The sequence below is a fragment of the Cryptomeria japonica genome, chromosome 10, assembly GCF_030272615.1.
Source record: "Cryptomeria japonica chromosome 10, Sugi_1.0, whole genome shotgun sequence".
NCBI classification, from domain to species: Eukaryota; Viridiplantae; Streptophyta; class Pinopsida; order Cupressales; family Cupressaceae; genus Cryptomeria; species Cryptomeria japonica.
Genome location: NC_081414.1, coordinates 234,847,817 through 234,868,032, shown reverse-complemented (window position 1 = coordinate 234,868,032; position 20,216 = coordinate 234,847,817). Strand labels below are relative to the sequence as shown.

Here is a 20,216-nt window from a genome sequence, read left to right as displayed (position 1 = left end):
GATACAATATTTAAACGTAACGAACCATGCATAAAGGTAAATAATAAATAATAAAAAATTTGAGGCAATCAAGGCAATGCATTATGAACAACAAATGATTTGTTTATCATTTACACTGTATTATTCCTCTGAAAACATTAAAATGTCTACACGAAAGTTGCCACATATTTTATTCGAAATTTGGGCATGTTGATAATAAAAATCTATGAATTTACCATGACTAAAAACAAACAAAACGACGGTCATATGAATTTTCCAAGACACCAACCACTTCTAAAACATCTAAAAAACAACCGCAATTATTATTATAAAATTTATTTTTATTTTTTAATTATAAGAATCGGTTAGCCCAGCGATCTGGATCAGCTTCAGTCAGAGTGTAATGTCAAGGTGTATCTTTTTCTAAAGCAACAATTAAAATACAATGGAGGCCCTTATAACAGACACTACAAATTTAAAACTACCACTTTTATCTGATTTAATTTTTATTATATTCCATTAACATTCTTATAGTGCAGAGCTAAAAACAGTAAATTAATACCATGAAGTTATGAACACACTTGAATATTAAAGAAAGATTCTTCACAATAGTCCAGAAATTTACACAGAAAGAAGGGGAAAGGGGGGATTCATCAACCTGAGTGCAGTGGCTCACAATTCTAAACTAAGAAAACTAAAAACAACTATCAAGAGTTTAATACAGCGGATCCATCCACTTTGCTTCTTTTATCCCTCCAGATCAGGGACTCTGGAATAGTTATCAGTGAGAAAGATACCCTCGTAAACAAAACCAGCTAGACCACCACCGATGAGAGGACCGACCCAGAAGACCCAGTGTTCTCTCCAATCTCCACTGGCCAAAGCGGGGCCAAATGAGCGAGCAGGATTCATGGAAGCCCCTGAGAATGGCCCTCCTGCAATAATATTGGCAAACACTACCAATCCGATACACAGTGGTGCAGTAGGCCCCACACTTCCCTTCTTTGGATCCACTGCCGTTGCGTACACTGTGAACAGCAATGAGAATGTCAACACAATCTCCCATATCACCCCTTGGAAGTATGTCACGCCTGATGCCAATGCGTGCACAGGTGTTACCTTCAAAACAAAACAAAACAAAGACGTAAGATTTTCATCAATTCTTTCACCCAAGAATGGGGATTTTCTTAGCAGAAAAAGGATTTTGTTTTGGGCTGCTTACCATGCCACCAGTGAGAAAAACGAGCAAGTAGCAGGCAATTGCAGAGCCCAGGCACTGTGCAATCCAGTAGAGAACTGACTTAAAAATGGTGATGTGGCCTCCTACTGCTAAGCCCAATGTGACCGCCGGGTTGATGTGTCCTCCTGAGATGTTAAAACCCGCAGAAACCATTGCATAGACTACAAAAGCGTGGGTCAAGGCCACCACTGTTAAGCCTAGTAGCGAGGACCCTTCAAACGCCAGCTTGTCTGCAACACATCAAGTTCATTCTCTGTTAAACTCCCGATTTTCTTAGAAAACGGCAATATGAAACTTGGGAAATAAGACTACAGATTTGGATTTCGTCTCTCTTTGGGCATGGATGCAAGGGTTTATAAAGTACTAGCACGTTGAACACAACGTTCCTGTTCTTTACTGGAAAACCTGGGTCCCAGGTAGATGCTGGCTCATTATTTGGGTTGAGATGGGAATGGCTTAAAGAATCAGCATGTCAAACATTCATTTTATGCGGATAGAGAGTCAATTAAGTTGACTTTTATTTAGGCTGGGATGAGAACACTTAAAAATCAGCATGTTGAGCATCCATCGTATTTTAGATAAAGAGCATCATATAAACGGAATTGACCCTTTATTTAGATTAGGATTGGAACAACTTAAAGAGTCAGCATGTTAAGCACCCATTTCAATCTAGATAGAGAGCCAGCATATAAACAAAATTGACTCTTATTTGGGTTGGGATGGTAATGGCTTAAAAATCAACATGTTGAGCACCCATTTCAATCTAGATAGAGAGCCAACATATAAACAATTGACTCTTTATTTGGATTGGATTGGGATGGGAACAACTTAAAGAACCAACATGTTGAGCACCCATTTTAATCTAGATAGAGAACCAACATATAAATAAAATTGACTCTTTATTTAGGTTGGGATGGGAACAACTTAAAGAACCAGCATGTTGAGCACCCATTTCAATCTAGATAGGAAACCACCATATAAACAAAATTGACTCTTTATTTGGGTTGGGATGGGAACAATTTAAAGAATCAGCATGTTGATCATCCATTTCAATCTAGATAAAGAACCAACATATAAACAAAATTGACTTTTTATTTGGGTTGGGATGGAAACAGCTTAAAGAACCAACATGTTGAGCACACATGTCAATCCAGATAGGAGCCAGCTTATAAACCAAATGGACTCTTTATTTAGGTTGGGATGGGAACGGCTTAGAGAACTACCACCCATCCCAACCTAGATAGAAAGCCAACAAATTTTGTTAGGAAGATCTTAAAGACTAGGTATGTTATATTCATTTTTGTTTCTGTAGATATTAATTGTTTATATAAGATTTAAGTTTTCTAATAAGATATCAAATATGATTTAAAAATAAACTACTTTGTTACTTTAGATTAAAAGAAACTATCTTTAACTTCTAAAATTTAACCATCATATCAATTGTTTATTTCTTAATATGATGGCATATTGTACACCACATGCTGATCATTTATGTGGAATCCAGGTTCTCCAATAAAGAACAGACCTTTTGTGCTCAGTGACAAACCTTAAAAGAATCAACATGTTGAGCACTGATCCTTTACTCCAAAACCTGAATCCCACATAAATGACCCAACACATTGAACACAACATGCTGGCTCTTTACCTGTCCCTACCCAAAAAACATATAAAATAAGATTGAGTTGTGGTTTCTAACCCGTTGCCATGGCAGATCCAACCCCTGCAAACACAAACAAGAAAGTCAATATCACTTCTGCTAATACTGCTTTCACACAGTCCGGGCGGCACAGCTCCTGCCCATTGCCTATTGCAATCTTGATCCCCATCTTAGAACAGGTCAGAGGTCTTGTGATCGAATCACAAGGGTCACAGGATTGAATTCAAAAGGACAGGATTTTAGGCTTCCTTGAAGTAAGTTCAACTGACAAAAAAACCCTCTTATACAGAGCTTTCTCTGTTAGCCATGACCAAAAATCTATCTCTGCCTCTCTCAATCAAATGATGAGTTAATTAAGCACAGAAATGGAATGTGGAGAGACGATTAAATAGAGAATTAGAGTCACAGGTTCTCCTGGTTGAGTCATTACCTACCATAGCACATGAATTATTGGTGTGTGAGGAATCTTTCCATGTGGGATCATCATCACTCCATTATTTTCTTCAAATATTATTGATTGGTTCCACTTTTGGTGCGCAGCGTGCGCCTTGTCTGGCTATGAAAGGTACGAGGCGTATGGTGAAAATTGGTGTAGCATTTCAGTGCCATTTCCACCTCATTATGATGTAAGATAGGTGGCTGTGGAGATCATGATTGTGTAAAATAGTACAATTTAAACAAGTCAATGGTTATGGAAAATCCAATGCCCGTACTCTCTCTCGACCATTCTGGATACACATTTGACCGAATTGGCTATGCAACAAAATGGTATGTCTAATACATCATCATATATAGCATACCATGCAATAAATGAGTGAATGAATGAATTTTAATAACAATAAATGAAATTTAATGACAATAAATGAATAAATTTAAATGATCTTCACTAGATTAATAGATCAGAAATCTCATCTTTAACAATATTCAATTTTTCCTCCATATCAACTCTTTTATTATGAAAAACTAACAAGGATTCACAACGGCCTCGAACTTGTACGTATCGACTTTGTCGTTGTCCGTCCGATTCATCTACCAATTCCGTTAACATTAACGTAACAAAATGCCACCCTCGAGTTCAATTTTTTTCTATTTGTGCCGTCAAATTAAAAATACCATTTTTTTAACGTAACAAAATGCCACCTTCAAGTTCAATTTTTTTCTATTTGTGCCGTCAAATTAAAAATACCATTTTTTTAACATAACAAAATGCCACCCTCAAGTTCAATTTTTTTCTATTTGTGCCGTCAAATTAAAAATACCATTTTTTTAACGTAACAAAATGCCACCCTCAAGTTCAATTTTTTTCTATTTGGGCCTTCAAATTAAAAATACCATTTTTTTAAAAAGCACTCTTTCTGTTGGACGCATCTATTCTGGTTCCAAAACGGCACTCTTTCTGTTGGATGTGTCTATTCTGGCTCCAAAACGGCAGTACGGATTGACTAACATGCGTGTTAGTTGTGCATTTTAAACATCTGCGATTGACTAGCATGTCGCTATCACGCTGTATGAAAGATCTGTTTTGGAACCAGAATAGCTTCGACCCTGTTTATAAAGAGTGGAGCGATGAGTTGGGAATTTGTGGTTTGTGCTTATGAGACTTGAAATTATAAAGAATTTGTGAATTATTTTTTTAAAGAGTGCCGACTGTCTCCCATGCTCTAGGTTGGGTATTTCATAATTAAAATTTTCGGCATATTTTAGTTTAGCAATAACTTTGGAATTTGTCGTTTGTGCTCAGAAGATTTTAAATCCCAGTAAATTATGGGACTGATTATCTGTACAACGCACGCGTGAGTATTTTGCTCTTGTCAATTAATATATGAATGAAAGAATATGAATTTATTTGGCTTTAAAGTTTTCGCTTACATTATCAAGTTAATTTATTATAATTAATTAAATCATATTTGTATCTAGTTATTTTCAAATAAATATTTTATAGTTTTTTAGTGAAGGAATATTAAAGTCTTCATTGTGTTTGTTTCTCAAAAACCACGTCAGTTAAAAATTAGATTATTTATTTATTTTATAGCTTTTTAAAAAAAAATTTAATTTGGTTTGTAAGAAATTAGTGGGTATGAAGGGAAATAGTATGAAAAGAAAAAAGAAAAAAAATTATTTTTAAAGTTGTTAATATTGAAATTAAGTGATGTTTCACACAATTTTATTTTGTTGTGTTCTAATATGTATCTTATGAGATATAGAATTTAACATAGTATTTATTGTGTTTGTAGGAGCATTTGACATCATAATATATCAACCATGAAAGCTTCTTTGAAGTTGAGAGAAAGTTGAAGCTATTAGTAAAGGTCAAAATTCCCATTAACAATTTAGGTCTACCATTTGTCTTTCAAACTAACTAGATCAAATGGCAAAGAATTGTGCTTGTATTTGGGTAATTTTTGGGATGTAAGCCCTACCATAGAACACACAAGCATAATGATACATGGAGTTCTTTCAACATGGCACTCAAACATGAAATGGTGAGTGGGAATTGCCTTACAAGGGTTTCCCTATCCATGACAATAAAAATCAATCTTTTTGTTAGGGAAGATCCTTCTTTCTTTTACAATTTCAAACCCCAATTAAGTATTTCTTAGAAGTCTATTAGATCTCCATTTTTCTCAACAATTTTAAATTCAATTGTAGAGGCAAGTAGGATGCTATGAAAAGTTCAAGAGTGAATTTATGCATAAATTGAACTCTTTAATGAATTTCTTGAGCCATTATGTTACAATTCATGTGCCTTGCATTTGGTTCCATATTCTGCATAAATGTCTTCCATGGTAATTCCAACTATAATGTTTAATGAAAATTATTCTTCCATTAAGCTTTGATGGATGTCCAAACCTTGTTATAAAGCTCCAATTTTGGAATAAGCAAGGAAGATGTTGGAAAAGGTTCTTGAGTCTTGTTTACACCTTTTAATTCATTTTTTCTTAATTTTTTTTTTAAGTTCTCAACAAATTCATTTTGTTCATATCTAGAAATTATTGTAATTCATTGGACCACGTCTTTTTGAGGCATTCTAGGAAAATGTTGGAGAATTTTGAACATATCCTACGAATCATGGCATAAGAAATTTTCAACAAATCCGTGTTTAACATAGCCTACAATCATGGCATTTTCCTCCAAAGATCCCATTTTTACAAAGGTTGCAAGGATGTTGGAAAAGGTTATCTAATATGGATTTATCTATTTCTCAATGAATCACATGCCTTATGCATGCTTCTACATTTTTCATATGTGTCTATTAAGGTAGAGATAACTACGTTTGATGAAATTCCTCTATGCTTCATGTTTTAATGGATGTACATAACCTAGTCCAAAGCTCTCATTTCTTCTAAAATGCTCAAATTATTATTGTCATCAATTATTCTAACTGTTTGTGGGGTTTGTGTGCAATTTGTTGTGGTTTACACTTACTGTATTAGATGAAATTAGAATGTGAATAATTTTATTAATTACTTGTTTGGATTTGGCAATGTGCATTGTAGTTAGCACAACCCTTCTACTAGCCACTATAGTTGGCAATTAGTGAGGATTCTTTTAGAAGTTGTAGTAAAAATTTATAGGAGACACACATGTCATATGTGGAAGGATTAGCCCACAATACTATGTCCTTGTTTTTTGCCAAAATAGGACATTTAAATCAACATTTTTCACCAAAATTTTACTTTCAAATACCTATAGTAGCTAAACCATTAAGAATTTGAAGATGATGTGAACTAATGATTTTTTATATTTTGTTTGTAGACTATAAATATGCATTTAAAAAAAAATTAAGGAATAATTTATAATTTTTTATGTAACTTTTAATAACTTAATTTTTTATAGTTAATAGTATTTTTAGAAAGTAACATCTATCTATAGAAATTTGATAAATTTATAAAAAAAATTGTAACCATATATTTACAACACCAATATCTAGGGGACATATATGTTTTCATAATTTATTGTAGCATAATTTTTTTATAACATTTTGAAGCGAGATTAACTACAATTCAGATTTAGGTTCATTTAGTATCATATTTTTTTTGTATGCATCTGAATTAACTTTATTTTCTTTTTTGTTGAAATAGGGACATCAATACCTATAACACAATTTTTTTAGAATTTTTTTCTCTCTTTTCCTATATTTTCATGTTTGTGCAATAAAGACCTCGGTATTCAATTTAAAATCTCCCATTCACAAAAAATAAAAAAATAAATATAATAATTTAATTAAATATATTTAAAATTATAGCTTTTAGAAACCTAATAATAATGGCCACATACTTACAAAACATGATTTCTAAATGGTTTCATTTGATCCCCCAAAAGGTAAAGAGAAAGTTGTTTTTTTGTCAACATTTGATAGGTGGAGAGGAGATTCCATTTCAGATATGATTTAAGGTTACAGGGTTCTGCCCAAGGTGGTTTGATCTAAACCTCTTCAATTAAAATACTGTAAATAGAACCTCTCAAGGCTTAAATCATTAATTTTTCTAAAAAATATATGATGTTGGAAAAAAATCAAGATGTTCTAGATGTGGGATATTCTATTGTGGTAGCTAAGATATGAAATAATTAGATTTGTTGAAAAGGATTTACAAAATTTTGAGAAACTAGAAATGGTAGGTGAAAGTCCCAATTCTTTAGAAAAGAAGTCAAGAATCATGGATTTGTGTTGTATGTTTTTAAATATATTTTATTTATATAAATTTAAAATTTAATTATGTTTTACTAATTTCTTACACCAACTATTAACCTAAGTTCTTTATTCCAATTCATTGTTGACCTTGGTTGTGAATAACTCATGTAACTCAACACACTTGATCAACTATTTAAACACTCTAGCAAGTAGTATTAATTTCCAACAAATGCATCATAGCCCCCTATCCTCTATAATGGGGGCTCAAGGACTCAACATTAACAATTTGAGCTCACTTTCTATTAGGGCTTGAATCAAAGGTACAATTGTAAGGAGATATTTTCAATGGTATCTTTTGGAGGAGCATAAAGACAATTCATCTTCCCTCTTGATTGTCTTCACACTCTTGTTATTTTTTCTCTATTTTTGTATTGTATTTATGTCATTGCTACCATAAAAAACAATAGTTCATTTATGCTTCAAACCCCAACATCACACATGCATGAAACAAAGAACAAATAATAAGCTAACAAATAAATTTATGCTTTAAAAAAATAATATATAAAATAAAAAACAAAACAACAATGAGTGATTGGGTGCAAGTATACACACACACATTACATAAACATGTATATGTATATGTATATGTATATGTATATGTATATGTATATGTATATGTATGTATCTATGTATATATGTGCATATCTATGTATGTATGTATATACATACATATGCACATATATACATATACATACATGCATGCATGCATACATACATACATACATATACACATGCACACAACCCCATGCATGCATGCGTGTGTGTGTGTGTGTGGACATAGGCACACACAATGTGATAATAGTTGTATAGACAATAAATGGAAGAAAACAAAAAGAAAGGGAAGAGGTTGGAATTCTCATAGATGGAAACTTCAAGAGAAATAAAGGAAAAGACATGCAAAGAAAGAGCAAGTGGGGAAGAATTAGGAGAAGGCCTAAGAATCATCATTAAAAAGAGGCTCATGTGTAGATGTATTCTATACTAAAAACCATGTTGGTGGGATCTCATATTCATGAAAAAGATACAAGGAATAATATTATATAAGAGAATATTTGTTTTTAAAATAATGGTTCTCTTAATTGATCATATGGCACAAACAAATTAAAAAAGAATTAAACTTTGATCATGTGTGTTTTTTGTTAGAAGATAATAGAAAGCAAAAGAGTTGAAAATTGTAGGTTCCATCAACATAAGTGGAATTTCATCATGACATGTTTTAATAAAATCATGATATGATTACTTACACATGTAATTTTATTTGGATAATAACTATTTCCCCTATGACTATAGTTATTATAGGGCAAGATAGGTAGTAGGGCCTTATAAGTTATCCTTCCCAATCCTAGACAACTAATGATAAGGTTCAAAAATTTATGTAAAAAATGGAGAGACCATCTAATCTATTATTTTTCCCCCCAAGGGTTGCATATCTACTACTAATGGCTTGTCCAACATTTGGTCAAGGTAGTCAACCTCACAATATGGTTTGAGTCTCTTTTATAAGTATTAATTGAATAGGTAGGGTGGCAAACATGAATATGTGGGTGTAAAATAATTCTTATTCATGTTCATATTTTTTATGACTTGGTTTCAAGAAAGTGAGATTTTATTAAATTTGATGGTATTATAATATAACATCCCACTATGAGGGGAAATGACTACCTACATCAACATAGGTATTTTAACTAAAATAGATGAGATGTGGTGTTTTAACCTTTTGTTGCATGGAAAAGGCTTGTTACTATGACTACAAAGAAAACATGTTTTTTCTCTCATAGCACGATGTTTCCCCTCAACCATGGATACAAGTTCTAATGAGCTCATGAAAAATAAACCCCATCCCTAGTCCATTATTATAATTTTATCAAAAATCTATCACAAAACATTTATTTTGCTAATGCACAATTCCTAAAATTTAGACAAATTAAAATATGAATAAGATAAAAGGGTATAAAATTTGTATATTTGTTTGCATATTAAATTTTTAATTATTGATAAATGATTTATTTAATTAACAAGAAATATAATTAATTAATCATTTAAAGTGTCACTATCATGTATAAGCAATGGGTGCACTCTTTGATTGAAATGCACATTATGTATTTTAACCTATAAATTTTTTCATTAGATTCAATTACACAATATTCAATTTTTCAATGTACAAATCTTAAAATTTGAAACAACAAAAAGAAATAAGAAGGTCTGATATTTAATAATTATCTTAGAAATTTATTACAACTATTAGTGATAGTTTAGTTTCAAACTTACATATTGAAATTGGGTAATTAAAATTTTAAATGCATACTTGGTTATGCTAAACACTTCTAACCTTAAAAGAGTTGTAGTTATAAATCATGTTACAAAGTGGGTGACTTTTTTATGGTCTACAAATTTCTTTATCAGCATTCTATGTCATAATATTTGTACATTGGAAAAAATGAAACTACAACTAACATGCTTGAAATAAATTTCTAAGATGTTTTTCAAATTTAATACCTTAGTTAATTTATAATTTATTTTGTCTCAAATATTAGGAATTATACATTGACAAAATGAATAGTGTGTAATAAAATGTTGATGAAAAAACTTGTAAGTTAAAATACCTAATTTTTGTAATAATTTAAAATTAATTGTATTTCCTACTATAAATAATTCATTTTAAATAATTAGAAAAATCAATATGTTGTAGAATTAATTTCAAAATTAAGTTATAACTAAAACTTGTAATAAATTTATAAAATTTAGTTCACATGTTAGGCCTTCTTAGTTGATTCACTTTTGCCTCAAATACAAGGATTCATATATTGAAAAAATGAATATATGTAATTGGATGTTAATTAAAAAACATATTGAAATACACTATTTATTTTAACCAAAGAGTACAAACATTTTTTTATAGGTGTTAATGACACTTTAAATTGTAAACCAATTGCATTCCCTACTATAAATAACTCATTTTCAAATAATTTCAAATTTTAATATGAACACTCATTGTTATAATATATTTTTATGATCCCTTTCAAATTTTAGACCCTCTTAGTTGATTCGTGTTTTTTTTTTCAAATGTTAGGAATCATATATTAACAAAATTAATGTTGTAAAACAAACTTTTGATGAAGAAAATTGTGGGCTTGTGATGGGATTCATCTATTGTAGGTTCATTGGGCTTCATCTTCCACCTCTCCATAAACACATGGTTGAGAGCAGGGACTATGCCATGAAAATAAAACTATTTTCCATGTAGTCAGAGTACAACTTTTTCCATGCAGTGAAAGGACCAAACTCCACTCTTCATTTATTTTGGTGGAAATGACTACATTGGTGTAGGTATTCATTCCCCCTTGTGCCTCACTTTGTGTGGGATGTTATATCATAATACCATAAAATGGACCACACTCTCACTAGATCCTAAGGTCAAGAAATTAAAACCACTTATCTTATAATGAGAAATTTCTTGAGAAAGAGAATGAATTCCCTTATTTTCCCTTATTTTATGCCTACCTATTCTTCTATCAACCTACTTATTTGATTAATATATTAAAAAGAGAACCAATCCCTATTTTGAGGTTCACTACCTTGATCACATATTAGCTAGGACAAATTAGTAGTAGAGATGCATCCTTGGGGGTTTTAGAATTGGTGAAAAAGTCTCCTTGCTTATTGAATGAATTTTTAAACCCCTGTCATCACTTGACCAAGATAGGGAAGGTTAATCAATTAGGGTTGTACCTATATACCTTTCTCTATCCTATTTATATACCTAAGGGTGGTGTATTTAGCTCTAGTATCCAAGTTGGTAGTGTGATCCCATCACTCACTCAAGCTAATCCCACAACTCTATTTTTTGTTTGAATAGGATTTTGAGTGAGACCCTACATATAGTAGGGTGTCACGGATGTGAAAATTTGGATTGACACCTTACACCTGATGACATGCTTCTATCTACTTCAACATTATTATCTAACTTTGAACTTAGTGGAATCCCCAAAAATGGGGGAACTTAACCATGGGCCAAATAAGGCCACTTTTAAAGGTAGGGGATAGGTGGGAGATTCCACATAAAATGGTTGTGACAAGTGTAAAATATGTCATTAAAAGAGAGGATCCACCTTAATCCCTATGTAAAGATTAGGGATTCAATAATGGTAAGTCCCTACTCTAAATTGGTTGAGATGCCTCTACTTCTTTTATGTTCATTAGCTATCACTCTTGTTCCAAGAACAAATAAATTATTCTATATGAGGTGATGTTGAACCTAATGGTTTGATCGACCTTGAACTATTCTCTCTCTTGTAAATTCATTATATTTCCTCTTTTATATTGTTGTCTATTCTTATTAATCTTATTTAAGTAGCTATGAAAAATACATAATTGGGAGTTAATATTAGCAATGGATATGTAGAAAACACTTGATTGGAGTTCCAAGCTTTCAAGAAGGAATCTACTCTTTAAAACTATTATAATGTCACTTCTTCATTGATGTATGTTTTTTGGTTTCTTATATTTCTCTTTGATTCTTGAAAATATCTCACTTATTATTGCACTTATGGTTAAAGGCCTAATAGAAAGTAAGCTTGAATCCATCCTAAAATCATTAATTTTAAGTCCTTGAGCCCCACCATAGATGATAGTGGTCAATGATGAATTTGCTAGAAAGTAATTTGGGTTGTCATAGTATTTGAACATTTGCTCATGTGCGTTGGGTTACATGAGTGATCGACAACTCAGGTGAACAGTAGATTAAAATAAAGAACTTAGGCTAATACATGGTATTGAATTAGTAAACATAATTTATTTTATTTTTTTAGAAAATAAATCTAATGAAAAAATGTATGACGCACAACTATATGACTCTTCCTCTATATTCTAAAGTATTTGGATTTACACCTTCCATTTGTATTTAATTAAAATTTATAAATCCTTTTCAGCAAATCCATTTTATTTATAGCCTACAATCCTTGTATTATATAAGGATACATCTCTTTGAGGTATTCTCTTCAATAATTTATGTGTCTTGTTTATAGTTGCATATTTAAAATGTGTCTACTAGAGCATTTCCTACTATAACATCTAGCAAAATCCCTTCTCATTGTCTTTCATTTTTGTTAGTGTAAAGGTTGTGCTAATCATAATGCACACTAATGGATCCAAACAAGTAGCCTATGAATTTAGTCATAGTCTAACTTCACCTCTGGCAATAAATATAAATATAGCACATTATGTAGAAACCCTATTTGTGGTTAAAATAATTAGTCATGATCAAATTTTAATTACTACAAAAGGAAAGTGAGCTTTCGAATAGGTTATGGGCATCCATTAAAGCGTAAAAGATACATGATTTTTGTTAAATGTTGTAGTTGCTACTGCCATGGTAGACATGCATAAAACATCTAGAAGCACATGCACAAGACACATAATTTGTTGAAAAATACTAGAAATCCAAATTACATAACATTTTCCAACATCCTTGTAACCTAGGCAAAATTGGGAGTTTTGGAGTGGAATACTATGGTTGGTTGTAGGATATGTTCAACATTCAACCTTTGCCAATATCTTCCTAGAACGCCTCAAAAAGAAAGAGAAAGAGAAAGAAAGTAAGGTTCTTTTATGGTCCATGATGTCAAGCGGCCTGTATATGGGTCTACAGATGGCTTATAGCAATATGGGACTACCCCATACTTCTTGCAAGAGGCACCTACTGTGTTACAAATGAGGCATACATATCTTACCCCTATGAGATTTCAACTTGTGACCTCTCTTTCAAGACTACAAGTTTTCCACCATTAAACTAACTCATACTAAAATGTTATCTCAATAATAATCACAAGATATATATAAAATAATTATTTTTTTAAGAAATACTTAGAAAAAAAAAAGTAATTGGAAGGTGTAAGCTAATCCCAAGAACTTTTTCTAGCATCTTTTAAGTGTCTTAAGTTTGTTCGGATTGAAAGTGTTGTGAGCCAAAACAACTACAAATTCCCTTGCATTTATATAGAAGACCATAGATTAAAAAAAAATGAACTTGATGGTGGAATTCCGTCATGTCACTGTTAAGGGAATTGGTCGATGAAACGGACAGAAAACGTCAAACTCAAAACGTAAAAGTTAGAGGCTGTTGTGAAGCCCGTCAACTAACGGCAATTCATCATGGCATGGTATGCTATGTTCAGCCTATGTTAAATCATAACTTGATATCATAATTGTTTTTATTTTTAAAGGTCAATGGTTAGGGAGCATGTGGTCGTCATTAAGAGATCATAATCACCCAGCTATAAAATATTTCTAAATTGTTTAGTGCCCTGTCTCCCTCACCTTGCAATTTGACAATATGACCATAAATTATATATTAAAATATATACACAATTATGTTGACTCTTTATTTTGTTGCTAATCACCTAGTACAGTTGTTTGTAGTAGAAGGTCCATTATAAAGAGTATACTTAATTATTATAGGCAACCATTAAATTTAAACTTTAATATACATCATGGATTTCTTTTATGAGGTGGCACAAAAATTACGGAGAAGAATAGTTCATCTTATTATTCATTTGTTTGTCATTTGTTTTACATTATTTTGTATAGATATCGTTTGTATTTAATAATAGAAAATTTTAATGCATTTTGTTCACTTTGAACACATCTAAAACTTTGTTATGTCATATTACTTAGTTTAGGTCAATTTTGGTTCATTTATTAGAGCACGCATATCCATCTTGTTTCAACTTCAAATCAATATCATTTCAGACTAAATTTTCTAGAATATGACAATTATCCATCATACAATGTGACGAGATGTTGAATTAAAGGCATCGTCCTAGAGCATTTTGCACACCTAAGAAACACATGTATATACAAGATTTGTCACTAACACTTTTAGGTTTCGAATATCAACCTTTTTATCCACATCAATATCCAACACCTTTGTTTCTTCTATCTTTATCATTGTCAAATCAATATTGATGTCTAACTTTTAACAAGGAAGTTGATCACCCTTCCCCAATATTGTAGTAGGTTCCAACTACGCTTCATAGCACCTCCCAAATTTTACTTACACACACATATATGCATCAAGCAAACATCTACTACAAGAACTAAAGGTTCATCTTTATTCAAGACAATGGTGTGTCAATAGGAAAAAATCATGTACTACCTAGACCAAATTGTGGTAATGTGCTTATATCCCAAAACCTTTAAATTGGAGAACACACAGAGTAAAAATACAAACTTGTGTCTCACTTTTATAAAGGGAAAGGCTAACAACAGCAAAACAGTTCAACTTCAATGGCACAAAAGTGATATTTCTATTTGTTATTTGAAGATGATGTAAACTGATGAAATGTGTAAAACTAGATGAAGTTTATGCCTATTGTTTTTTTTAAAAAAATTGGAACAAGAATTGATATGTTTTTTAAATTGTTAAAGTCATTTTTCAATTATTGAAAAATATTGCAAATTAGGGGTTTCACCTCCCACCACAAAACTATATGTAAATAATCTTGTTTTCCTCTAATTTTTAAATATGTTTTAGATGACATCCATAGCCAGTGCACAAAAGAAAAATCTGATTTCGATGTATATTTTCACCATTATAACAATTCAAAGTCAAAGTTTCCTGAAATTAATAGTTTTCGTCTACCACCAAATTTCCCCTATCAAAACTATAGCAATCCAAAAAAAACTTATATATTCTTGAAGAGGACTCTCTCCTCTAGTGTTATATATAATTTTTAAATTTTTATTATATGATTTACTATTTTTTTTGTTTTTCCGAATCAGAGTCTTCTCAAATGTTAATATACCTACTTGTAGTATTTTATAATTTTAATATACTAATTCTAATTGAATTTCTATAAAAATTATATGTCAACGTTCCTCACTCCGAGCTCTCGAAAAGGGTATTTTTAGTTTTTTTTTATTTTAATAAAATTTGATGGTCAAATTCTTAGCGGAACTTGAAAGTTCTGCAAATTGGGGGGGAGAGGGGGTTTGTTGAGTAGGTTGTCATGTGGGATGCCACATAGGCAGCCTTGACCGAGTGGGCCTCAGCCAAGTCCCCCAAGCGGCGGGACCCTTTGCAAGCAGTCGCATGGGGAAGCGACTGCTCGCTTCCCCACCCTTTCCCTCGTATATTATTGAGGTGTTTTTTTAATTTTTTAAAAGCAAAAAACAAAAACAATTCATAAAATCTTCAGTTTTTTTCTAGGAAGTTGATTTTTTTCAAGGAAGGAGACGATTTTTTCAAAGGAGGTGATTTTTTGCAAAGGAGTTGATTTTTTTCTTAAGGAGTATTCACTTGCGATTTTAGGAAAGCAGATTTCAATATTTTGTGTAATGGGGAATAAAAGAAATAGAGCAAAAAAATATGATCGTATAAGGGATTATTCAAAGAAAGGTCATACAAAACGTAATCAAGAGCAACCAGTTGATGTTGGGGAAGATCTTGTTGATGTTGAAGATGATGCAACTGAAGTAGCGAAAGAAATTAGTACTAGTCAAGGTACGAATTTTTCTTCTGTCATGAGAAATCTGATGGAGATGAATGAGGATTCTCTTTTCAGTCAAATTTCATCTGAACACATGGTACCTGAGAGCACAATTAAATTGCATTGCAAAAACATATGGGAGGAATATTTTGAAAAAAATCTATGGTCGGGAGAGCACAATTATTTGTAAAGTTATTTATGAAAAGAGAGATGACTCATGTTTTGGAGATGTTGGGTGTCGATAATAGCAAAAGCTCAGGAGGTCATGTAAAAGAAACAATAGTTGAAAATTTGCAAGATGCATTGAACCTTATTGATACCACAAGTCAAGGAGTTGATTCAAGTGTTGCACGTAGAGCGTTGATGACTACGATTTCTAGTAAGAGGTTGTCACATAAAAGACAAGTTATAGCAATTTTTGAATTACTGCATACATCTAGAAAAATTGTTCAAAGATATATTAGGAGGAGAAATATGTTAGATGAAAACATTGAAATGAATTAGGTAAATATTTGTAGACTTCCTCGAAAAGACATAATTTATGAAGATGTAAGAAGACCGGTCATCGAATATTGGACCAGCCACTCCCGTGTTTCTTCCAATAGAAGGGACACTATACAGATGAAAGATGAAGAGACTAGTATGAATATTTTACATCCTAAACATTTTGTAAATACAGCACAAAGTGAACTATTTGAAGCATTCAAGGAAGAATTTTCAGATGTGAAAATATGTCAGAGAATGTTTGAGAGGTTGTGCCCTTTCTTTGTACGCATAAATAAGGTACGTGAAACTTGTTGTTGAAATCATGTTGAGTTTCATCTATACTTAGAGTCATATAAAAAGCTATGGAAGTACTTAATCCAGATATGGTCATCCCTAGAAGTACGACATAATTTTTAAAATTAATTTTATGTGATAAATCAGAAGATTTAGATGACTTCAATGCACAATGTATAAAAAGTACATGCATTGATTGTGGAGATTTGCAAAAAATTCCAAAACAAATTGAAAATATTGATGTTTCAATGCCAGTTTTGTGGAAGAGATTTCAATATGAGACATATCGAACTAAGTCGGGAAATGAATCCAAAAAAATTGCATTGAAGGAGAGTGAATTGCCCTACCTTGAATTTATGAACAGATTTCGTACTATGATTTATCCACATATCCAACATTGTCATGGTGCACGATGGCAAGCTAAACAATTTCATGATTCCAAAATTTGTTTTCCACCTGGTTGTATTCTTTCAATTGTAGATTTCTCCGAGAACTATACATTTGCCCCTCAATCGCAGATTCAAACTCAATATTATCATTCTGGTCAAGTTGCAATATTTGTGCAAGTGACCTATAGACATGCACAATTTGATGTGGATGGGGTAGAAAATTGTACTGGTCCAAATGAACGCATTATCATCAAGGAGGTTCGTTTCTATATCAGCGATGATAAAGTTCATGATAGGAGCTATGTAGCTCATTGTTTTGCAATGTTTTCTGAATATCTTGCAAATCGGGGGATAAATGTTTCACAACACTGGATTTGGTTGAATGGTTGTGCAGGTGAGTACATAAGTTTCAATTTATTTTCATTTATATGTAAATTTGTATTTAATTTCAATTTGATAAATTTTATTTTAAATGTTCAATTGTACATGTACATGACATACAACTTTATGGAGCGGGATAATTTAAATCTACAAAAGCCTTTAATTGGCTATCCATGCAACATGCTAGACACAATGTTAAGTTTATGTGGAATTTCTTTGAAAGTGGACATGGAAAAGGAGAGCACGATGGAGCAAGAGCATGTGTGAAGCGTGCACTTCGCTAACATGAACTTGCAGGTCCTATTAATTTTATTTTCAACTTGTTTGTATCTATTTCTTAATATAATTTCATTTTTAAAAAAGTGCACATAACATCTCTAAGTTCTTTTATGTAGGTAATAGCATAGAGAATGCAAACAAAATTGTTGAATGGTGTCAAAGTCATTTTGCTAGTCGGGACACGCCATACAACAAACGTTATTTTTGGGAAGTGAAAGGTAAAATATTTTTGTTCTCAAGAATTCTTAAAAATTTCAACAGCTATGCAAATTTCATCCTAAAGTAGTTGATCTTAAAATGTGCAAATTTCATTTCATATTTGTAATAGGTATTGATCGATCTAATCCTTACAATTGTCAAATAATTGTTGGTATTAGAAGTTTACATCAAGTGATGACTACAGGACACCACAAGCCTCCATTGATTCAAGTAAGAGAAAAATCATTCTTTTGTGCTCACTGTGTTGAGGACAATCCAATGAGTCAATGCGAGAATATTGCAAATGGATATCTCACAATGGGATATAAAAGAGTTAATCATAATGTCTCCTTATAAAGATGATAAAAATGACATAGACATTCATGATCCTATATATTCAGTTGATTATGAATGTGTTTCTAATATAGTCGTTTCAAGTGCGTGTGTGGATACATATTCTTTTATTTAGTTTTAATTTAGATCATGTAGTGACATGTTCAAATTTTATAGATACATCTTACTTTTGTTTTAAATTTATATGGTGTCATCTGGATGTACATACATGCAGGTGATATTTTTGTTGTGGTTGTGGATCCTGACAATGTGGAAGGTGTAGATTATTATCTACTAAGATGCACGAAAGAAAAATTCAAATTGCCAGAAGTAACTGTAGACGGTGATGGACAGACATATCCAACTGGTTCAGTTGTTATAGAAGGCACCTATTATCAGCAAACTAAGATAGACAAAAATGGTGTTCAATTTATTGAATACATGCCTAGAAAAACAGTTCTACATTGCAGTCACTTGGTTATAGTGACAAAGATGCAATTTGAGACATTGCCAAAAAAAGGACGTGGAAACCAAAAGTGGAGGTTACCTTTTGAAGAACATTAAAAAAAATTGGAGATAATAAAAGATAGAGAGGATCCAGACTATATGTATCAGAAGCTAACCTAGGCTATCAACTTGTTTTTGTAGCTTGAATACTTTTATATTTGAACTAGAGTTTGAAATCATGTTTAATTTAAACTAGCACTGGATATATATATTTTTGGACCATATTAAAACTTAGAGATGATTTTTTAATATTAGATCATATCTAGTTTGTTTTTTTTGACATGGTGAACAATGGTTTTCATATATTGTTATGCATGCTCAAGGTTGAAATGCTTTTATATTTATGATTTTATGTATTCTTCAATTACATACATACATGTGCTTTTACATGGGATATACATGCCCTTAAGACATGCGCTTTGGACATCCCCTTAAGACATCGTCTTTGGACATCCCCTTAAGACATCCTAATAGGTCCTAACTTTAGATCCCCTTATGTGAAGTATGCTAAATTATATAAATTGTTACATATGCACGCTTGGTTGAAAAGTTTTTAAATGTATTCTTTTATGGTATACATCCCCTTAAGACATCCTCTTTGGACATCCTCTTTGGACATCCTAATAGGTCCTAATTTTAGATCCCTTTATGAACTAAGTATGCTAAATTATATATATACATTGGTATTCAATTTTTCATGAGTTCACACACATGTAAATTCCTTTCTTTGTTACATTAGATTATTAGTGATTATTTATATTACTTGAATTAGATTATTAGTAATTATTTATATTGCTTGATTAAGAAATTATTTGTAATTATTTATATTTCTTGATTAAGAACAAGGCACTAGTCATAACTGCATTATTCATATTTATAAGTGATTATTTATATTACTTGAAATTTAGAAAATACATTTTGATTTTTCATTGACATCCCCTTAAGACATCTCATTAAGAAAAGTTAGTTATAGTCCTAGGATGTAGTCTTAAATAATGTTAAACTCTAGATTAATATCAAACTTAGCTCTTGCTTCAGTACTAGTTGTGAAGAAAAGCAAGCATCCCATACTACTTGTGGTCATCGCCATTAAAGTTTAAGTGTTACAACAAACACAACATGTAATATTGTTAATAATATTTTCACAACCTACTAAAATGATCCATAAACCTATATAAATACCAATACCAATACCAACCCTAAAACCTAGTATATATCATTTGCATATCAATCTAACTGAAATGTAGAAATGATTTGCATATCAATCTAACTGAAATGTAACACATGAAATTTG

The 20,216-nt window shown here is 31.6% G+C and overlaps 1 protein-coding gene across 1 annotated transcript; it reads right to left on the bottom strand.

The window, feature by feature from the left end:
* Positions 1 to 534: 534 nt before the first annotated feature.
* Positions 535 to 3,246, bottom strand: LOC131077782 (aquaporin TIP4-1). Its single transcript, XM_058015331.2, has 3 exons — positions 2,916 to 3,246; positions 1,202 to 1,449; positions 535 to 1,098 (listed from the first exon to the last, which is right to left on the bottom strand). Exons 1-3 carry the CDS (start codon positions 3,043 to 3,045, stop codon positions 727 to 729), a joined length of 750 nt encoding a protein of 249 aa, XP_057871314.2. The 5' UTR covers positions 3,046 to 3,246; the 3' UTR covers positions 535 to 726.
* Positions 3,247 to 20,216: the final 16,970 nt, after the last annotated feature.